A 20777-nucleotide genomic window follows, 5' to 3' on the forward strand; every position below is an offset into this window, starting at 1 on the left:
CTTGCTGACACCCTTAAATTCTCTCCTGGAAAAGAGTCTCTAACACCTGGATTTGTGCCCTTGGAGGGGGCACCGACGTCTGGGTCTCCACCCCTAAAAGAGACTCAGGTGCAAGGTGCCCGCCTTATCCCGAGGGGCTGCCGGGGTGCCGGGTTCTCTTGGGGAAGATGGGATGATAGTCCCTCCCAGTGGAGTATAGAAATGGTGCCCGGACTCTGGTGTTCTTCTCTCGGGGTGGGAAAGCTGACTTCGACGTTCTCGTTCCGGTGGGGTGAGGGGACTCGGACACCAGAGCAGCCCGGGACTCCCTTGCTTGGAAACCCCTACCACGGAAAAGGCCAGAGTGGCTGGAGCTGGGCTGGACCCAAGGGCGGAGAGTCTGTGGGCGGGGCTCCAGCAGGCCCCGCCCCCTCCCGCCAGCGCTGTCCCCGCATCTCGAAGTCTGCGAGGCCTCGGTGGGCGCTGAGAGCCTAGCGCCACAGCCCGCGCGACTCGCCGAGCCCGGCCCGCCCCGGGGTCTATGGGGCCTCTCCTCTGCTGCGCCGCCCGGCCGGCCCCACGCCGTGCCCGGAGCCTGACCCGTGGCCAGGTAACGAGGCTGTGGGTACTGCGGGTAGGGAACGCCTGGGGGCTGGCATGAGAGGACAGGGAACTCCTGGGTCCTGGAAGAAAAGGGGACCGGAACTCCAGTGTGCTGGGAGCTAGGGCATCGGAACGCCTGTATCCCGAGGCTGAGGGAGGGGGCGCACAGATGTTGGGTCCTGGAGAAATAGGGGGCTGGGGGATCTGGACGCCAAGGTCTAGGGCATCGGGACACTTGGTTGGGGAAGCTTGGGGCTGGTGTGGATATGGGGAGCGGGGGTGGATCCTGAATGCCTAGTCCTGGAGGAATGAAGACCGAATTCAACACGTTCCTTGTTCTGGGGGATCTGGATACTAGGACACTTGGGCCCCGAGTGTCTGGTCCATCCTGGGGGCGTCCTCTGGCTGAGGCTCTGGCCACTGCATCTGGGGTTGAGGCTCGCACGTCCGGGCCTTCAGGGAGGAAGTTGTGGTTGCGGAGATTTGGCTGCCCAGACACGTGGCATCACCCCGAGGGGCTGGGGGTGGTCCTTGGGCAGAGCATAGGGTGGGGTCCCTGCCCTCTGTCCCCGCTACCTCCTTAGCCCAGCCCGGGAAATAGGCGCACGGCAGATGCAAGGAACCGGACTCCTGGGATGGGCTTCTGGGGGCGGATTCCCCGGGGCAGAGGGCTCTGGGGGCTGCAGCCGGGCGCGCCCGGGCCCGGGCGAGGCGCCCGCCCCCCTCCCGGCTTGGGCATGCTTGGCACGCAGCGCGCGGGCCGGTCGGATCCGTATGCGCGCCGCGTGCGCCTATTGGTATGCGGGAGCCGGCCCGGCGCGGGCGTGAGGCGGGCGCTCTAGCGGGCGGCGCGGGGGAGGCGGCGGCGGGGCACGTCCTCGTCCTGAGCTTCTCCCAGAGCCCGGCGCGGTGAGAGCTGCGGACTGTGTAGCGGGGCCCCCAGGGAGGGGAAACTGAGGCAGCATCTAGCCGCAGCTCCTTGCTGGGACCCTGCGCCCCACGCGGACCTCGGTTTCCCTAGCAGGTGCCCCACCTGCCCCCTCGGGCGCTGAGCGCTGCCTCCCGCTCCTTCCCGCTGCAGGAGACGCGGCTCTCGAGTTCCGCAGGCTGCTCTGAGCCCGCCTGAGCGGGTCTCCGCGGAGATGGCGGCCCCCTACCCCAGCAGTGGCGGTGGAGGCGAGGTCAGGTGCGGGGGAGGTCGCGGCGGCAGCGTCCCTTGGGACTTTCTGCCAGGGTTCGTGGTCAAGACCCCGCCCGGACCCTGGTGAGCAAAGCTCCGCCCCTCGGGCTGTGGTCCCGCCCCCAAGGCGGTGTCCCGGGAGGATTCACACTCGCCTTCTGCCCCGCCCCCTCGGGCCAGAATTTCTTCTGTAACACCCACCCCACACACCTGGCGTTCTGTTCCTAGCCCCCTTCTTCGGAATTCCTACCCAACATTCTTATCTCCCTCCTCTTCCTCCTCCTTCCCCCAGAATTTACACCCCAGGTTCTGCTCCACGGCCGGGTGTAGAGGTCACACTCAGGCTCTGCCCCACCTCGGGAGTGTTGAATCCACTTTCAACATCCCGTCCTGTTCCCGAGGCCCCAAGAGGCGAGGCTCGTCCCTCAACCCCAGACCCCTGAGTCCCCGGGTCCCGCTGACGCCCCCTCCGCGCCGCCCGCCCAGCCTGCAGGCGCAGCGCAAAGAGAAGTCCCGTAACGCGGCGCGCTCGCGGCGCGGAAAGGAGAACCTGGAGTTCTTCGAGCTGGCCAAGCTACTCCCGCTGCCCGGAGCCATCTCCAGCCAGCTGGACAAGGCGTCCATCGTGCGCCTCAGCGTCACCTACCTCCGCCTGCGCCGCTTCGCCGCTCTCGGGGCGCCACCCTGGGGTTTGAGGTCCGCGGGGCCGCAGGCTGGCCTAGGTGAGTGCGCATGCGCGGGGGTGGGGGGGGGTGTCCAGGCGCGCTCCCCCGGTGCAGGGCACCCGGTATCTGAGGGTGCGCACCAGCTCTCTCCCAGGTCCTGCACCCTGAGGGAGTACAGGATTTGGAGTCAGACCTTTTGTGTGTTCCTATCAGGCGGCTTCAACTGTCCAAGCCTCAGTTTACTCATCTCTAAAACGGGCTCACCAGGTAGGGACGATTTCATGAATTCTGGCCTAATCACGGGCCTGGCCACACTGGATCATACAACCAGTTAATGCTCTTATTGTTATCAGGGAAAATGAATCATTATTATCACAAAGGAGATTATCACAGCGCCATGGGCGGGACAGGGGAGACCCAGCCTGGGCCTCCTATCCACTAATGGGCAAGAAACTCCCGCACTCAGACCTGAGGGACCCCAGAGGGAACCTCTAGAGTCTGAATTCCCAGTTTGGGATGCGGGAGGGAGACAGGATAATATGGCAGGTAAGATGGCGAGCTTCAGAAAGACGGGGGTCCCTGTCCCCACTCAGCCACTCCCCACCGTTGTGACCCTGGGCAGGTCACCTCACCTCTCTGTGCCTCACTTGTGAAATGGGAATCATGATGAAGCCCCACCCCCACCCGCAGGGCTGAGAAGAGAAGAAGATCTACCAGGTAATATGTGTATGTGTAAAGACCCTAAACACACCTGGCACAGAGTAAACGATCAATGTCTAGCAAGCACTGTTATCAATGGTTACCTGCAGGTTTATTGACCATCTACTGTGTGCCTGCTACGGTTCTGAGCCCTGGAGATCCAGCAGAAAACAAGCTGCATAAAAGCGCCTGCCCTGGACAGGCTGACATCCTACTGGCCAAGACACAATAACGAAATGCAATCAATAATATGTTAAAATATAGAATATGTAAAACACAGATATATAGATAGATATCTACTTTCATTATTATTCAGACTTCATTATATAGAAGTGTTATGTTATTGTTATTACTTCTATTTTATGTTTTATTACTTTTATTGCTAGAAGAGAGAGAATCGTCTTCATCTGAGGTCGCAGGTGACAGGGACAGGGCACCCTAGGCTACCTCCACCCCCCCCCCGAAGGGTTGTCCTTAAGGTGGGGTTGGAGGGGCTCCAATTCCCCTCCTGCCCTGGTCTCAGGGGGGAGGGGGGAGAGAAAATAGCATGGATTAAACTCGCAATAAATCACCATTTAAATTTAAATAATCCGGCTTCCCGGGCGGTAATTAGGCGAATTGACTGGCGCGGAGAGAATGCGGCGTTAGCGCCACTGATTACTGTCATTACCGCGAACAACATGTGCGCCGGCGGGGGATAAACATCTTGTCTATTGTCCCCAAGCCCCGGGGAGAGAAAGGGGGAAGACGCTGAGAGAGCCTCACCGGCGTCCGGCCTCCCCCCTCCGTGCTTGCCGGGATGGCTGATTCAAGACCACTGACCTCAGCAACCTCCCTGCCTGTACGTGGGAAGGGGGAGGGGCAGGACAGTGTGCGGGGGAGGAACTGCGTGGACTCCCGCTGTACCCACAAAATTAAGAAATTGGGAGCATTTCCTGCTCTCCCGGGACCCCAACAAGAGGCCAAGCACCTGCTTCAATAGTTCAGATGGGAAAACTGAGGACAGTGAATTAGCTGCCGTCAGAGAGCAAAGCATTCTGCCTCAAGCTCTCTGTAAAGGAGGGGGGGCTCCCGCGTTCTCCTCAAAAATAATAGCAGTAACGTACCAGTCAGACACGGTGTTGAGTGCTGCATCCAAATTCACTGGCTAATCCTCTCAAAAATCTTCGGAGGGAGGCAATGCTATGTTCCCGTTTTACAGAAGGGGAAAACTGAGACCCAGAGCCGTGAAGCTCTTTGCCCAAGGTCACACAACTGAGAAGGGGCCCAGCTGAGATTCAAACTCAAGTGGCCTGGCTCCAGAGCCCACCTTCTCAACCACCATCCTTGGCATGCTTGTGGGTCTCCAGGGATGGGTCCTATGTTGCAGGTCTCGGCCTCTCTCTGGGCCTTACTCTACCATCAGTGAAATGGGATGACAGATGTTGAAGTCTAGCCAGGGGGCTCTAAGTCTGGGGAGGAGACAGCCTTGATCTCCTATCAGTGTTTGTCATTCATTCAACAAATGCCCAATGAATACCTTCCCTGTGCCATGCACCGTTCTAGGTGCTGGGGACACAGCAGGGAACAGGACAAAGTCCCTGCCCTCAAAGGTGGGCCTACACACCTGACACGGTAGGTCCCTTGCCCCCCACCTCCTTGATATCACCTTTCCACCCCTCTGGCCTCTTCAACCCCCTCCCCCACATGGGCCACCTTGCTGTTCAGAGAAGCCTGTTCCCACCTCAGGGCCTTTGCACTTGCTGGGCTTCCACCAGGAACTCCCTTCCCTTAGAATGTGAGCTTTTCAGTCAAGCCTTCCCTGACCACTCTATTAAAAATGACAACCCTGGGACTTCCCTGGTGGTCCAGTGGTTAAGACTTCTCCCTCCAGTGTAGGGGGTGCAGGTTTGATCCCTGGTCAGGGAGCTAAGATCCCGCATGCCCAGGGCCAAAAAAACAAAACATAAAACAGAAGCAATATTGTGGCAAATTCAATAAAGACTTTAAAAAAAGAGAGAGAGAGAATAGCATGTGGCATATAGTAGGTGCTTAAAAAGAAAAGACAACCCCCTGCTCCCAGCATGTCCTATCTTCCTTTCCTGCCTTATTTCTTTCCATAGTACTAATCATATCTAATACTATATATTTTTTATTTCTGTTGTTTATTGTGTTTCTCCCCCACAGCACCTTGTGTGCTGAGCCTAGAATAGTGCCTGGGGCACAGTAAGGGGTCACTAAGTATTTCTTGGGTGACTATAGAACTGCGTGAGGGGAGGAGGGGGGACATCACAACTCACAGGTCAGGCACGGCCTCTCTAAGTGACCTTTGAGCTGAGACTGGAAGGAGGTGAGGGAGCAAAAGCTAGGAGAAAAGCTGGGAGGAGAGTTTTCCAGGCAGAGGGAACAGCAAGTACAAAGGCCCTGAGGCAGGCAGCAATCAGCTTGCTACATGCAGGTCACAGTTGTGAGGTCAGGGGCTCCAGAGAGGAGTAAGTGAGGCAGGAAGTGGTCAGCGGGTCAGGGGCCAGGTCCTGCAGGGCCTCTCAGGCCGTGGTGAGGACTTTGGCTGTTACCCTGAGTGAGATGGGAGTTACAGAGGTGATGGATGTGAGGGCAGAAGCTGGGAGCCCAGTGAGGAGGCAAGTGCAGTCGTCCAGGCGGGAGGTGGGGCAGCTAGACCAGGGTGGGGGCAGTGGGGTGAGAGGTGGTAGGATTCAGGTGATGCAGTGAGGGTCCAGCCTCAGGACTTGCAGAATATGGGTGAAGGTGTGGGAGAAAGCGAGGGTCAAGGTGGATGGTAAGGAAGCCTCCCCAAAAGGTAGAGGTGCCCGAAGTAGAGCTTATTCTGATAAGAATAGTGCAGGACTCACCTATTGTGTACCTGGCTGTGTGCCATTTGCCTGCATGAACCCATTCAGCTCCAGCCCTAGACCAATTTCACAGATGCAGCTGAGGAAAGTACAGCCAGAAATGTACCCACTCCAGTCCTCAGGCCTGCTCCCAGGGAGCAAGGCACTCTGATTATGGCAGGGGGCTCCCTCTCCCAGACTTCCAAAGCTAATGAAGTCCCAGCCCTTCATTAGTTGCCCTAGCCCAGGGCAGCAAATCCCTCAGGGCAGTTGAGAATGGGAGGTGGAGGGGGACCCCTGGGAGAAGTCTTGGCTTCTCCCCTCGGCCCCTCGGCCTCTCAGCGCCCCCTCTGTGTGTGGGGGAAGATGACAGCTGGGGCAGTTTTGTTCCAGCAGAGGCAGGCTCTGATAAGAAACTCAGCAAATGTTTGTTGAATGAGCGAATGATGGTTGGGGTCCGGATGTGAGGAGGGGGCAGATCTGAGAGTAGGGAAGGGCCCACAGCTGAATCTGGCGGACACAGGAGTTGAGGTATTTGTGGAAGAGAGGAGGAAACACAGAGAGAGGAGTTAGGGAGTTGGTGGATTTGGGGCAGGGGGAGGCCGGGGGTAATAAGACACATCAGTCAGGGATGGGGACAGAGGCCGGGGAAAGGATGAGGGAACAGCAAGTGGCTGAGCCCTCCCCCTATACACACCCCCCTCCCGACGTGCCCATTAAGGCTGTTAATTGCAGCCGTTCAGTCTGACCTGGGCTGATCCTGTGAGAGGGAAAATGAAGGAATTAGCAAAAATGACAGGGGAAAATTGCGACAATTAGCAGGCGGCATTGTTCCCGCCTGTCACCCGGCTGGTTCCCGCTGCATCTCGGGGGAGGGGTCCCCATCACACACCCCCCCCCCGTTATTGTTCCTGGAGTTCCAGGCGGGGGTGGAAAAAGGGTGTGAACAGCCGTGGGGATGCTGGGGGTGCTCCTGGGAGAGGAGGCGAGACCAAACATTAAGGGGCTGGGGGCGGGGCTTGGGAGCTGCGTCCTGATTCGGGAGGAGGGGGTGGCGTTTCGCCGCCTGGTGTTTTGATGGTCTGGAAATAACAATAGTAATCACGCTATTAATACTGATCCCAGCTCTGTTTCAGAGCACCTGCTGCATGCGGGCGCCTGGTAGGCCCTTTCAGTTCCCTAAGCCAACTGAATGCTCAACACCCCTGTGAGATCAGCTCGTTAGCAAACCCACCTGACAGAGGAGGAAACTGAGGCACAGAGAAGTGAAGGCACTGGTCCCAGGGCACACAGCCAGGGAGGAACAGTCCTGGGGTTTAACACCAGAACTGGACCCTCGGCCCTGCAGGCCAGGTGCCTGGGGACCCTCGAGGTCACTGGCTCCCCAATCTGGGCAGGGACCCCTTGCGGGGGTTGTTCTCTGCAGGGTCAGGGAGGGCATCCTGGGTGGGAACAGAGTCCAGGAACACAGGGCCTCTGCCCACGCCCAGCATGGATGTCTGGAGCCCTCTGCTCCTCACTGTGGGGGATGGGTCGGCCTGTGTCTCTGTTTTCTGTCTACTTCTCCATCTCTGTCTTCCTGCCACTTTCTCTGTATCTGTCTCTGTACATGTTTCCCTCTGTCCCTCCATCTCTTTATGTCTCTCTGTCTTTACCTATCTCTGTCTCAGTTTCTCTGTGTCTATATATGTCTCTACCCCTCTCTCTTTTAAAAAAAATTTCATTGGGGTAAAATTTATATAACATGAAATTCACCGTTTTACAGTGTGCAATTGGGTGGCACTTAGCACGTTCACAACGTTGTACAACCAGCCCTTCTATCTAGTTCCAAAACATTTTCATCACCCTCCAAAACCCTGTCCCATTAGCAGTCCCTCCCCATTCCTCCTACCCCTTCCCCCAGCCCCTGGCAACCACTGATCTGCCTTCCATCTCTGGGTTTGCCTCTTCTGAACGTTTCATATAAATTGAATCCTACACTGTGTAGCCTCTGTGTTCAGCTTCTTTCACTTAGCATAATGTTTTCAAAGTTCATTCACGTCGTAGCATGGATCGGTACTCCATTTCTTTTTATGGATGAATAATCTTCCATTCTATGAATATAGCACATTTTATTTATCCATTCATCAGTTAATGGACATTTGGGTTGTTTCCACCTTTTGGCTATTAGGAGTAATGCTGCTATGAACATTCATGTACAAGTATTTGTTAGAGCACCTGTTTTCAATTCTTTGGGGTGTATACCTAGGAGTGGAATTGCTGGGTTATATGGTAATTCTATGTTTGACTTATTGAGGAATTGCCAAACTATTTTCCAGAGTGGCACATCGTTTCACATTCTCACCAGCAATGCACGGGGGTTCCAATTTCTCCACATCCTCGCCAACACTTATTTTCTATTTAAAAAAAAATTCGAACCATCCTAGCGGGTGTGAAGTGATCTCTCACTGTGGTTTTGATTTGCATTTTGCTAATGACTAATGATGTTGAACATCTTTTCACGTGCTTATCGGCCATTTGTGCATCTTCTTTGGAAGAATATCTGTTCAAATCCTTTGCGCATTTTTGAATTGCGTTGTTCATCCTTTTGTTGTTGAGTTGTAACGCCCTTATTTCTTTCTCTATTTCCTTATATCTCTCTGTCCATCTATTTGTCTGTCTTTGTCTCTCAATGTCTCTTTCTCTGTCTCTCTGTCTCCGTTTCTGTCTCCTATCTGCCTCCTTCTCACCCTTCAGGTCTGAGCTCAAACACCCCCTCCTCCTTCAACAGGCCTTTCCCCATGCTGCTTCTTTCATTTATTTATTTATTTATTTAAAATAAATAAATAAAATATTTTGGCTGCGTTGGGTCTTTGTTGCTGCACGTGGGCTTTCTTCAGTTGCGGCGAGCGGGGGGCTAGTCTTCGTTGCGGTGCACGGGCTTCTCATTGCGGTGTCTTCTCTTGTTGCGGAGCACAGGCTCTAGGGGCGCAGGCTTCAGTAGTTGTGGCACGTGGGCTCAATAGTTGTGGCTCGCGGGCTCTAGAGCGCAGGCTCAGTAGTTGTGGCGCATGGGCTTAGTTGCTCCACGGCATGTGGGATCTTCCTGGACCTGGACTCGAACCCATGTCCCCTGCATTGGCAGGCGGATTCTTAACCACTGTGCCACCAGGGAAACCCCCCGTGCTTCTTTATTTCACACCACCTATTCGATTCTTCATAGGGCCAACAGGCCCTGGCCTCACCCCTCGCTCTTCCCCCAGCCCCAGGCCGCAGGGGCCCCGTGGCGCTGGTCTCCGAAGTCTTCGAGCAGCACCTGGGAGGACACATCCTGCAGGTGAGGCCCCTTCCCTGTCTGCTGCTCCTTGCTGCCACCTGGTGGCCGTCTCGGGAGAACCGCACCCTTTTCTCCAGCATCAGTCCCGTAGGGGAGCCCCAGAACTGGGGGGCAGAATGCTCAGGCTCCCCCTCCTGCTCCCCCCAGGGCCACTGAAGCGCCTTACCCCAGAATAATCCATCCCAGGCGGAGATCCAGATTTCAGAACCTCTTACAGATGCCAGGCCCTCCTCTCCCCGACCCCATCTCTCCCCACTCTAGTCCCTGGACGGCTTCGTGTTTGCCTTGAACCAGGAAGGGAAGTTCCTCTACATCTCAGAGACAGTCTCCATTTATCTGGGTCTCTCACAGGTAAGGGGCCCGCAGCAGCCTGCCTGGACTGGCTCAGCTGCCATCTCCCTTGCCGGCCCTCCTCTCTCCTGGCCTCACCATCCCAGCATGAAAAAAAAAAAAGGACTGGATCTTTGGTTCCCAAAGTGTGTTCCTTGGAACCCCACATGGCACCTAACATGGCTCCTCCTCCCAGGCAGAGGAGGGTTATTAAAGCAAGAGGTCGATTTGGAGAGAGCAAAATAGCAGAAAGCTAAATTTGCCTATGAGGGGTTGCCAACTGTACCGTATTTACCAAAACTTGTTTATTCTTAACACTTTTAAAGGATTACAGCAATTCGTACCGGAAGGGCTTGGGGTTTCCAGCTGGGAAGATTTTCTGTGGCATTTTCGTTGACTAGTTTTCATTTTGCCTTTATTTCAACCCACTGTTTCTGTTCCAGCTCCTGCAGCTGGTGGCTGAAAGGTAAAAGGAGGGCAAAGAGAAGCCAAAAGCCCCCAGCCCTGGAGTCTTGTCTCCGTGCAGCGTCTTAGGCCTTGCCAATGCAATCAGTACAAATTGCTGTCAACTTTTATCATTGTTACAAAGATTTTGACAAATGGTAAATTTAGAAAATTCAGTGCATTGGTATTTGGCCTTCGTGAGCAGCTCTTCAGTGAGTTGTTGGAGGTTCCTGGAGGAGGAAGACCCTGAAGGGAGAATATGGACAAGAGGAAGGGAGGGAGGAAGAGTGGGGGGAAAGGCTCAAAGCTGGTGTGTGTGTGTGGGGGGGTGTTTAATGAGGGATAGAGGGAAGCATGTGACCCCAAGCCCAGGGGCAGTGGGAGCCATGGGAGGTTTCTTTTCTTTTTTTTAAATTTTACTTTATTTATTTTTATTTTTGGCTGCGTTGGCTTTCCGTAGCTGCGCGCGGGCTTTCTCTAGTCGTGGTGAGCAGGATACTCTTCGTTGCGGTGCGCAGGCTTCTCATTGCGGTGGCTTCACTTGTTGCGGAGCACGGGCTGTAGGTGCATGGGCTTCTGTAGTTGTGGGCTCAGTAGTTGTGGCTCACGGGCTCTAGAGCACAGGCTCAGTAGTTGTGGTGCACGGGTTTAGTTGCTCCACGGCATGTGGGATCTTCCAGGACCAGGGCTCAAACCCGTATCCCCTGCATTGGCAGGCGGATTCTTAACCACTGTGCCACCAGGGAAGTCCCATGGGAGGTTTCTGAGAGGAGGAGGGCCATGGTCAGGGGAGTAACTTAGGGAGGGTTATGTACGTGGGGACTGAAGGCCAGAAGACCAGTGAGGACGCTGGGACAGAAACACAGCAGGGAGAAGATGGGTGCGGGGACTGGGAAGGTGTGGAGGTAAGGGCACTACTGTGAGAGATTTGAGGGATGAAATGAATGTAAAGTCTGTCTAATTAAAAGGTTCTAACTCTTTAAAGAGTTTGAAAGCCATTCCACTGCTTGTGTCCTGATTTCCATCCTGTGAGTCATTTCAGGGCGCAGTTGTTTGCTGTATGGGGGTGAGTGAGTAAGCAAGAGCTGCGTATATGAAGGCTTACGACACCCCCATCCCAACCACATACACAGCTTCTTTATACTCTAGGCAGGGGCAGAAAATCCTTAATAATCTCTGGGTTTGAAGTGGGAGGGCACGGGAAGCGCCTAAGTTTTTATCCTCCTTTAAAATGGTTTAAATATATATATATATTTATTTTCTAATAAAAACACACACCTGCTTGCTGGCGAGTGAGCCTGTGGCAGAACAGGAGGGCGAGTGACTGCGCGCGCACCTCACCCGCCCCCTGCATTCCCCTCCTTCGCCGGCAGGTGGAGCTGACGGGCAGCAGCCTCTTCGACTACATTCATCCGGGGGACCACTCCGAGGTGCTGGAGCAACTGGGGTTGCGGGCCCCGACCCCCGGACCCCCCACCCCGCCCTCCGTCCCCTCCTCTTCCTCCTCCTCGTCCTCGTCCTCCTCGCTTGCGGAAACCCCTGAGATCGGTAATTCTCAGCATCCCCAAAGAAAGAGGCCTGAGGGTAGCTTAGGGGATGATGGGTACAATGTATCCAACTATGTCTCCTTTATACAAAAACACTCTTGTTAGAGTATTGCAAGCAAGTTTTTGTAAAATGAATCAGAGTCTAAATTGAGGTAGCGAGACGTGGCTCCCTAAGATTGCCTGGATCCCCAAGATTTGAGCTTTAGAAAGACCCCTCTGGCTGCAGAGTGGAGGTGGGTGCCTGTGGGTGACAGATGGAACCAGGCTTTGGTAAATAATAATAACAACGTGTGCTTATTGGGCATTTACACGTGCCCTGCCTTTAAGTACATAATTTTATTAAATCCTAACCACAAGCCCACAAAGCAGGAGCTATGACTATCTCCATTTTATAGAGGAGGAACCTGGGGCACAGCATAGAGAGGTTGTGTCCCAGGTCAGCTGTAAGTGATTGAGCTGGACTCCAGCCCAGGCTTGTCTGACTCCAGCGCCTGTGCTTCTACTCCTCTCCAGTGGAAAATTCCACTCCATTTTGGGGAGGGTGTTGGAGATTACCCTTTTAGCTCTGAGATATTGGGGGACTGAGGTTATCTTTCTCATAAATAGGCTTTTCTTATATGGAGTTTGCTTAATACCCAAACCATCTGAGCTATCAGCAGTGCTTGCAAGCTTGGGGAGATGTTTGTGACACGTGTGGGACTGTTAGGGGGCGTGATTATATTTACACCTCAGTTTGAGGCACAGGGTCATCTGGGTGTGAGCATATTTATAAGACAATTTCACAGGGTTTATAGAATAATCTGTATTTGTGTGGCTTATTTGTTGCTATAGCCCAAGCCCCCACTCTGTGCTCAGCCCTCGGTTGGGCAGGGCTGGGGACACAGTGGTGACAAGAGCCCCAGCCCCACCCTCCCGGGGCTCACAGTCCAGTGGGGGAGACTGACCCTGTCCCCAGACAGTGATGACTCAGAGTGGGCAGGGCTGGGGTAGGAGACCCCGGAGGGGCAGCTGACCCAGCCTGGGGGTCAGGGAGGACTTCCTGGAGGAGATGTCTGATCTGAGACCTGGAGGTTGTGGCTAGAGATGATGTCAGCAGGAGGCAGTTCTCGCCAAAGTTTTAGGCCATGGTGAGGAGGAGCTGGGCTTTCCCCCAAGGGTACTAGGGAGCCATGGCAGGTTCAGAGCAGAGGAGGGATGGGGTCAGATCTGAGCTTTAGAAAGACCAGGCTGGGTGCTGCTGGGAGGGGAGGTTGATGTAGGATGTCAGTGGGCTTGTAGAACCCAGTAGGTGCGTCTGTGTGACTGTGGCCATGACCCTGTGTCTGGATAGCTCTGTAGAGGGCAGGGGTGGCCCGTGTGTGTCCTCTTCAGGACTCCATAACCTTCCTTCACTCTTCGTCCCAGAGGCCAGCCCCATCGAGGTGCCCCCCTCCTCCCGGGTCCAGGAGCGCTCCTTCTTCATCCGCATGAAATCCACCCTCACCAAGAGGGGGCTGCACGTCAAGGCCTCAGGGTACAAGGTGGGTGTGAGCTCTCCGCCCCAGCCTCTGACTCCCGGGTCCCCTCCCTGGCCCAAGGAGAGCGCCTGTATTCACGCCAGCTCTGTCCACGGGCCCCCCTAGTCCTCCCGCCCCACTGGCCCCGCCTTGCCCTCCTCCGATCGCGCCTGCCACCTGCAGGTCATCCATGTGACCGGTCGCCTTCGGGCCCGCGCCCTGGGCCTTGTGGCCCTTGGCCACACGTTGCCCCCGGCCCCACTGGCTGAGCTGCCGCTGCACGGACACATGATCGTCTTCCGACTCAGCCTGGGTCTCACCATCCTTGCTTGTGAGAGCAGGTACCGGGGTTGGGGGCTGAGGTGGGAGGATGGGGTCGCACGGGAGAGGGGGGTAGGCAGGAAGTCAGAGGAGCTCGGGGGCGGGGTGGGGGCGGGGCCCTGGGGAGCCGCGGGAGGAGGGAAAGCCGCGGAGGGCGAACTGGAAGAGGGAGTGAAGGCGGGGTCTAGGGCGGGGCCTGGGGCGGGGCCTCTGGGATGGAGGCGGGGCTGTGCTCGATTCCGAGAGACCCAGGCCCTCCCTTCAGCAGAGCTCCGCCCTTCCCTGATCCTATTTCTCTCTGCCTCTCCGGCCTCTCATCTCTCATCCACTCTCCCGCACGACGCAGTGGGGGGAAATTAAATAGCGAATTGGTCTCCAAGCACCGAGCGCCGGGTGGCCGGGCCACCCCACACCCAGGAGTGCCGTCTGCTTGAATGCCCATAGCTGCCCGAGGAGGGACACTACTATTTTAAATATTCTCCCACCCATTTTACAGAGGGAAAAACTGAGACCCAGAGCACTCCAGAGCCAGGGTTTGGACCCTGAGGGATTCCAGAGCCAACCCTGCCTCTTTCTCCCCACCCCATGGTCTGGGACCCCTTCTCCCCTCCTCTCTGTTGCCCCCTGCCCTCAGAGTCAGCGACCACATGGACCTGGGGCCCTCGGAGCTAGTGGGCCGCAGCTGCTACCAGTTTGTCCACGGACAGGATGCAACCAGGATCCGCCAAAGCCACCTGGACCGTGAGGACCCCTCACCCCAGACCTGAGCACCCCCACTGCCCCACTCCCTGGAAGTCCTTCTCCCGGGCTGACCACAGTCCCTCCTGCTGCCACCTCCAGGGGCTCCACTCACCACAGGAAGAGCAGCAAGGAGACTCTGAGCAACAGCTCAGGATGGGGGCGTGGGGAGTAAGGGGAACCGTGGGGTAGCTCTGACCCACCCTTCAAAATCCAGGGGCCTTGATGCCGGGTTACTGCTCTGTCTTTCTGACTCGGGCTCTCTCTGCCTCCCTTTCTGTACTTTGCCTTTCTCTTCTCCACACCGTCTCACCTTTCCTGTTTCCCTGTTGCCCCCTCTCTGCCCGTCTCCCTGTCCACCTCTCTCCCACTGCCTGTCTCTCTCTGCCCCTCTCACCTCATCCCGCCCCTACCCCATCCCTTCCGGTGTCTCCGGCCCCTGGGCTGGGCCCAGTGCTGGACAAGGGCCAGGTGATGACCGGTTACTACCGTTGGCTGCAGCGCGCCGGGGGCTTCGTGTGGCTACAGTCCGTGGCCACCGTGGCCATGAGCGGGAAGAGCCCTGGAGAGCGCCACGTGCTCTGGGTCAGCTACGTGCTCAGGTGAGGGTTGCGCCCCTCTCCTCTCCCACGGGGAGCTCAGAACTCCCTCCAGAAGATTCTGCCAGCTCTCCCCACCTTCGGGTGGGGGCTCTTCAGGGAGGGCTTCTAGAAAAGGACAGATGTGGGCAGTGGTGGTGAAAACATGAAGGGGAACAGGGTCCAGTGAGAGTAAAGGCCTGGAGGAGGAATGAGCTTGCAGGAGGCCAGGGGTGGGTGGCGGAGTGACAAGCGCTTCCAGGGAGAAAGAGGCAGATATGAAGTGGCCTCAGGCCCAGGGTGCTTCTGGGGCACTGGGGAGCCATGGCAGGCTCTTACCAGGGGAGGGCCACCACAGAGCAGAGCAGATAATGGAAAGAAGCTGGAGGTGGGAAGGACGTTCCAGGCCGAGGGCACAGCACAGGCAAAGGCTCAGGGTCACAGCCGGACCCATCTGAGGAACTACAGGGGGTGCTCTGGGCTGGAGTATAGAGTCTCAAGAGACGAAGCTTAGGATGGTGGTGGGGGCACTGGGGAGCCAGGGAAGGGTTTAGGGCTGGAGAGAGTCACAGTCAAATCTGCTTCTTGGAAAGACCACTCTGGCTGCCATGTACAGGGAGGTCTGTGGGACAAGACAGGGATGGGGGGCCAGGGGCAGGTCCTGGGAAATGCCGGGCAGCACAGGTGGAGGAGGGGAGGCGGCCATCTGGCCATCTCTGGCTTTGCGGGGCCTGGGTCTGAGCCTCTGAGAGGAGCAGCAGGTTTGGAAGAAAGATGCTGAGGTCAGATGAGCATGAGGTACCCGGGGGACACTTAGGTGGTGACATCCAGGCGGCCACGGGCTGCCAAGTTTTGGCCTCGGGAGACTGGGCCAAGCTGGGCTAGAAGCCAACTTGGAGTTTGGGGTCCAATGATGAGTCCTAAGTGCCTCGGGTGGGGGCGGGGGGGGAAGTGTCTACACTCAGAGCGGGAGGGGAAGTCTACACTCACAAGACTGGCAGGCAGGAGGGAGTCTCCCCTCACCAGAGGCTGGGTGGCCCGGGATTTGAGCTCCCAATCCCATCTATCTTGTCCCAGTCAAGCCGAGGGGGGCCAGATACCTCTGGATGCCTTCCAGCTTCCGGCCAGCGTGGCCCATGAGGACACGTCCAGCCCGGAGCCAGCACCCACAGGTGAGCCCACCTCCCACCCCAGCTCCTGGGAGGCTCCGAGCGGCCTCTGGGACCTGTGCTGTCTGGTGCAGAAGCCACTAGCTTCACCCGTGGCTATTTACAGTAAGATTAAAATTAAAATTCCATTTCCTTAGTTGTACTCGCCACGTTTGAAGAGCTTGGTGGCCATAGGTGGCCAGTGCACATATGGAACTTCCTTCCAGAGGACAGCCTGCGTCCAGACCAGAGCCTCTGACATCTGGGGCATGGTCACGCTTTGTGGTGGTGGCCGTCCCATGCATTGTAGGGCGTTTAGCAGCATCCCTGACTTCTACCCACTAGAATCCAGGAGTATCCTCCTCCCCAGTTGTGACAACCAAAAATGCCTCCAGACTTTGCCAAGTGTCCCCTAAGGGGACCAAACCCCTCCAGCAGAGATCCACGGGTCTTGACCACGGGGCGCTGCTCTATTCCACAGATGGGAAGGCTGAGGGCTGGGGACGTGCACACACGGAGCCCTTCCGAATCTTCCTCTTGCAGAGCCAGAGCCACCAGTGGAAGGAAAGCAGGCCGTCCCCCCGCAGGAGGACAAGGCCCCCCAGCCCCGGGGCAAACCCATCAAAGTGGAGCCCGGCCCGGGGGAGACTGAAGACCCGGAGGACAGTGGGGATGAGAAGCCGTCCGGCCACCTGGCCCCAACGAGGCCCGAGTTCACGTCGGTCATCCGGGCGGGGGCCCTGAAGCAGGACCTGGTGGGGCCGTGGGGCCTGGCGCCTCCTGGGGACCCCCCACCTTCCCTCCTGCACACTGGCTTCCTGCCCCCCGTGGTGCGGGGCCTGTGCGCACCTGGCACCATCCGCTACGGCCCTGCCGAGCTGGGCCTCATGTACCCGCACCTGCAGAGGCTGGGCCCGGGCCCCACCCTCCCCGAGGCCTTCTACCCCGCGCTGGGCCTGCCCTACGCGGGGCCCCTGGGCACCAGGGTGCAGCGGAAGGGGGACTGAGGACTGGAACAGCCCCCCACGTGGCCGGACCTGGGGGATGGGTGGGGACCAGGGCTCTGAGCCCCGGTGAATTAAACGCCTGTTCCCGCTCTGTGGCTCCTCTCTGGGGTCAAGGAGCTCCTCTCTCCTTTTCTTCCTTCTTAGGTATCTCCGCGTGCCCCCCAGCGCCTTCCGCCCCTACCCTCCTCCTTCGCTCAGCATCCCCGCAAAAGCAACCACCACTCGGAATCGGGAGCAAGGGAAGGGTCAGGTTTTAATGTCCCGGTCCTCGGGCCCTGGCAGTCCAGTGCCCAGCCGTTCCCCGCAGCCGCGGCCCTGCGGCTCACTCCGGTGGCGGCCGGCCCGCCTCGTCCGGCCCTTCCGCTGCGGCGGTCCCGTCGTCTTCGGGCACCAGTTCCACGTCCAGCTCCAGCTGGCCCATGTAGAGGCCGACGGCACAAGCCCAGAGCAGGCCGGCGGCCAGCACGGCGCCCACGCCTGCGGCCGCGCCCCCCAACGAGAGCTGCATGGGTCCTCGCAGCGCCGCCAGGCCCACCACATAGGAGGCGCCTCCCCACACCACACACAGGCCGCCCAACAAGAAGAAGCCTGTGGGACAGAGTGCGGGCCGGCGTCAGGGAGGCTGATCCTGGGGACCCAGGCCGTTCACGGGACTGAGGTGGCGTTAGAAAGGGGATGGGGCACACTCAAGAGCGGGGTAGGGGTCAGGGACAGTACAGAGCCAAGGTCGGGGACAGGAGAAGGAATCGGAGGGGTGGCTAGGCTTGGAGGTGGGGGGTTGGTCTGAGAGCAAAGATAAGGTCGGAAGGGCAGGGGCAGGACCAGGCTGGGGGTGGGGCTGGGACAGAGACCCTCATCTTTGTTGAGAAGTTAGATTGGAAAGGATGAGGACCCACAGCCCTGCCCTGAGCCACCCCCTCTGGTGGGTCCAGTGCCCAGGAGGTAGGGATGGGGTGGGTAGAAGGTGGACATTCACAAGTGAAGGTGAGGCAGCTTCCGGTGGGGGAAGAATGAGGGGTTCTAGCGACGTTTACTCTGGGGGGGGTGACGGGATGGGGCAGGAGTCTACCTTCCCCAGTGGGGGAGGGAGCGCCCCACTCCCTGGTGGGGGCGACACTGGGGTCTGCACTCACCGTAGGCGGCCTCCCGACCCATATCACTCTGCATGAAGGAGATGACCCCGATGCCTGATGCCAGGAGGCCATTGCGGAACCAGGAGAGGAAGGCTGGAGGGGGTGGGGCGGGGCGGAGAAATCCGCATCAGCTCAAAGCCTGCTCTGCAGCCCCCCCGCCCAGACAGTCAAACTGAGGGGCGCCTCTTCATCTCACCGCCCAGTCTGGCCCCAAATCCCCACCTTGTCCTGGTGGTCCGCCTACCAAACCCTATCCCCCCAAAACCCTCTCTCGTCTCCATCTCTGAGCCCCTCCCCACCCCAAACTCTGCAACACCAAAGATTCAAGACAGTCTGCAGAATCTGGCGGAGGATCTAAGGTCAAAATTTCAGAACCTAAATCTGAGGACAGGAAGGTCCCAAGAGGTCATCTTGGTCAACGTCCTCCCCACATGTGTATCCCCAAGGGGTGCCCCCTCACTTCTTCCTCAGACTTCCGGACAAATTGTTACCCCCCCCCCACACACACACACACACTCCCCCAGGCCTCTCTCCAGCCTCCCCCTTCAGTTTTCTGAAACCTCACTATCTACTGCTGGGTATGCGCTTCCTTGGTGTCATTCACATCCATTCAAGTCCTTGGTGTGGCACTAACGGGGACTAGTCGGGTTACAATCCCCCCACCCCTACCCCATCCTGTACCTACAAGACCAGTCCTCTCCAATCCGGACCCCCACCGCCCACATGAGGCCCCGCCCCCTGCAGCCAGGAGCAGCACGCCCTCCAATCAGCCCAGAGATTTTCTTCTATTGGTTGTTCCCTCTTCTAATCCGCAACTTCCTCCCTTTTCTGTGGGGCTCCACGCTCCCGCTTTACGCAGAGTGGTCGCCTCTTTAATCTGAACTGGCCCCTCCAACGAGGCCCCCTCTTGTAGGCAACTCCCCCGCCCATAGCCCTCTTTGGAAGCCTCTCCGACCCAGACAGCGCAGTTTGATAAGGCTGCCTGTCCTGGCCCGACCAACCTCTCCAATCCCTACTGCACCCCATAAACCGGACCCACGGTCCCATCCACAAGCCCGTCTCCTATGCGGACAGACTGCGCTCTTGCAGCCTGCGCTTACACGGAAGCCCTTCTCCCCCCTGAGCCCGGGCCCCGTTTCCAGCAGAAATCCCACCACCATCCTCCACTCGCGCGCGCGGACAGCTCGGCTATGCGGATCCCCCTCTCCCATCCGGGCCGACCCCAGCCACAGCCCCAGACCTGTCTCATGAGCCTTCCGGAGGAGCCAGGCGTCTGCGCGGTCCAGCTCGGACACTGGGGGAGGCGAAGCCCCAGCGCGGGGGCCGTGGCCAGGAGCAAAGGACCCCCGGGCGCCCCCGCTCCGGGGCCGCGGAGGCGGCAGCAGCGCCCCCCGGAAGCGGAGTCGGGCAAGGCGGGCAGCCCGAGCCCACCACCAGCCACCTCCCATGGTTCGCACTACGGCCGCGGCGCACCGCACCGCCCCATGGGCCGCCCGTAGGCTGAAGCGCACGTCACTCAGGCTTAGCCGCTCATCTATTGGTTTTGCGTATGCCACTCAGGTCCGGTGCGCACTGTTCATTGGTTGAAATAGCGGTGATCCCTCCTCTGTCATCTGTGCCGGTACCGTGCGTCCCACCTTGCTTCTGGGGCTGGACTTCGAATCCCAGCGTTCATTACGCAGGGGGAAGGCCGGTCTTCAGAAGTCGGAGGCGCTATGTCTACCGGGACTTGTAGTTTTTGTTAATAACTTTAATAGCCAAAAAACAAAACAAAACTCGTGGTGCTTAATGTAGAAACTTTGCAAAATCTCGGAGAGCCCAGAGGAGAAAGTAAAATTCAACATTAATCCCACCAAATGAGCGGTTACTGCTAATATTTTGTTGTACCCCTATTCCACCTTTTTTCTAGGCGGGTGTAAACAGTTGTCGTTTGACAAATTAATTTTTTTCATATGGTAGCGGTCAATCGTGAACATTGACCGGTGGCACTGAATATTTTTCCATAGCATAATTTTTTTTTTATTTTAAAATTTTTATTTATTTTGAACATGGTACAAGATGCAAGTTACAAAGTGGTCTAATGAAAAGTAATTCACATCCGGTGCCCCCAGCCAGTTCCCATCCCCTGTTCCACAGCAAGTTTAAAGCTTCACACTGATACATTATAAGGACGTACCACAAGTTATCCCAAGCCCTAGATTGTTTCCAATTTTTCCTGCTATAAACAATTGTTTCCTTTTAGGTCTAAGCCAATGTCTGAGTTGAGAGGGACCTGATTTAACTGTCAGATTTCAGCAGCCAGCTTCTGCCTCTGGGTCCACAGATGGCTTTATATATGCCCTTATTACACTGTGTTGTAATGATTTCTATACTTATCTGTCCCTGCTATCAGGCTGTGAGCTTCCAGTGGACTGGGTCCTTGATCAACAGGTCTCCATGTCCCTCCATTCAATATAGGTAGGGGACTTGGTAAATAATAATAGCAAACATTTATTAATGACTTCCTCTGTGCCAGGAATTGTGCTAGGCACATTATGTGCATAATGTCATTTAACCCTATTATAACCCTAGGAGTTAAGGATTAGAACATTCCCTCTTTTATAGAGGGAAAAAAAACATAAGGCTCAGAGAAGTGAGGTAATAAAAGTTAGTTTGTTGAGCACTAACCATGTCAGACACTGTGCTCTTCCTTTACATGGATACTCTCATTAAATCCTCAACCCTAGGTAATATATACCATTATTATCCCCATTTCACAGAGA

General features: G+C 56.9%; 2 protein-coding genes across 3 annotated transcripts; one reads left to right on the forward strand and one right to left on the reverse strand.

Moving 5' to 3' along the window:
* Positions 1 to 456: 456 nt before the first annotated feature.
* On the forward strand, positions 457 to 17076 carry NPAS1 (neuronal PAS domain protein 1). Of its 2 annotated transcripts, XM_029235520.1 has the most exons (12): positions 457 to 613; positions 1664 to 1846; positions 2249 to 2484; positions 9200 to 9273; positions 9535 to 9624; positions 11421 to 11595; positions 12999 to 13114; positions 13274 to 13431; positions 14046 to 14152; positions 14604 to 14751; positions 15805 to 15899; positions 16419 to 17076. In XM_029235520.1, the coding sequence occupies exons 2-12, from the start codon at positions 1725 to 1727 to the stop codon at positions 16880 to 16882; spliced, it is 1785 nt and encodes a 594-aa protein (XP_029091353.1). In that variant the 5' UTR covers positions 457 to 613; positions 1664 to 1724; the 3' UTR covers positions 16883 to 17076. The 2 variants fall into 2 exon arrangements, with proteins under 2 accessions (XP_029091353.1, XP_029091363.1); XM_029235530.1 differs by lacking the exon at positions 457 to 613 and having other exon boundaries at positions 1552 to 1846; positions 16419 to 16972.
* A 37-nt stretch (positions 17077 to 17113) lies between these two features.
* TMEM160 (transmembrane protein 160) lies at positions 17114 to 19476 on the reverse strand. The gene is made up of 3 exons (XM_029235542.1): positions 19256 to 19476; positions 18016 to 18108; positions 17114 to 17470 (listed from the first exon to the last, which is right to left on the reverse strand). The coding sequence occupies exons 1-3, from the start codon at positions 19461 to 19463 to the stop codon at positions 17205 to 17207; spliced, it is 567 nt and encodes a 188-aa protein (XP_029091375.1). The 5' UTR covers positions 19464 to 19476; the 3' UTR covers positions 17114 to 17204.
* Between the last annotated feature and the right edge of the window lie 1301 nt (positions 19477 to 20777).

This window comes from Monodon monoceros, unplaced genomic scaffold (genome assembly GCF_005190385.1).
Source record: "Monodon monoceros isolate NGI ecotype Baffin Bay Population unplaced genomic scaffold, NGI_Narwhal_1 Super_Scaffold_10, whole genome shotgun sequence".
Lineage (NCBI taxonomy): Eukaryota > Metazoa > Chordata > Mammalia > Artiodactyla > Monodontidae > Monodon > Monodon monoceros.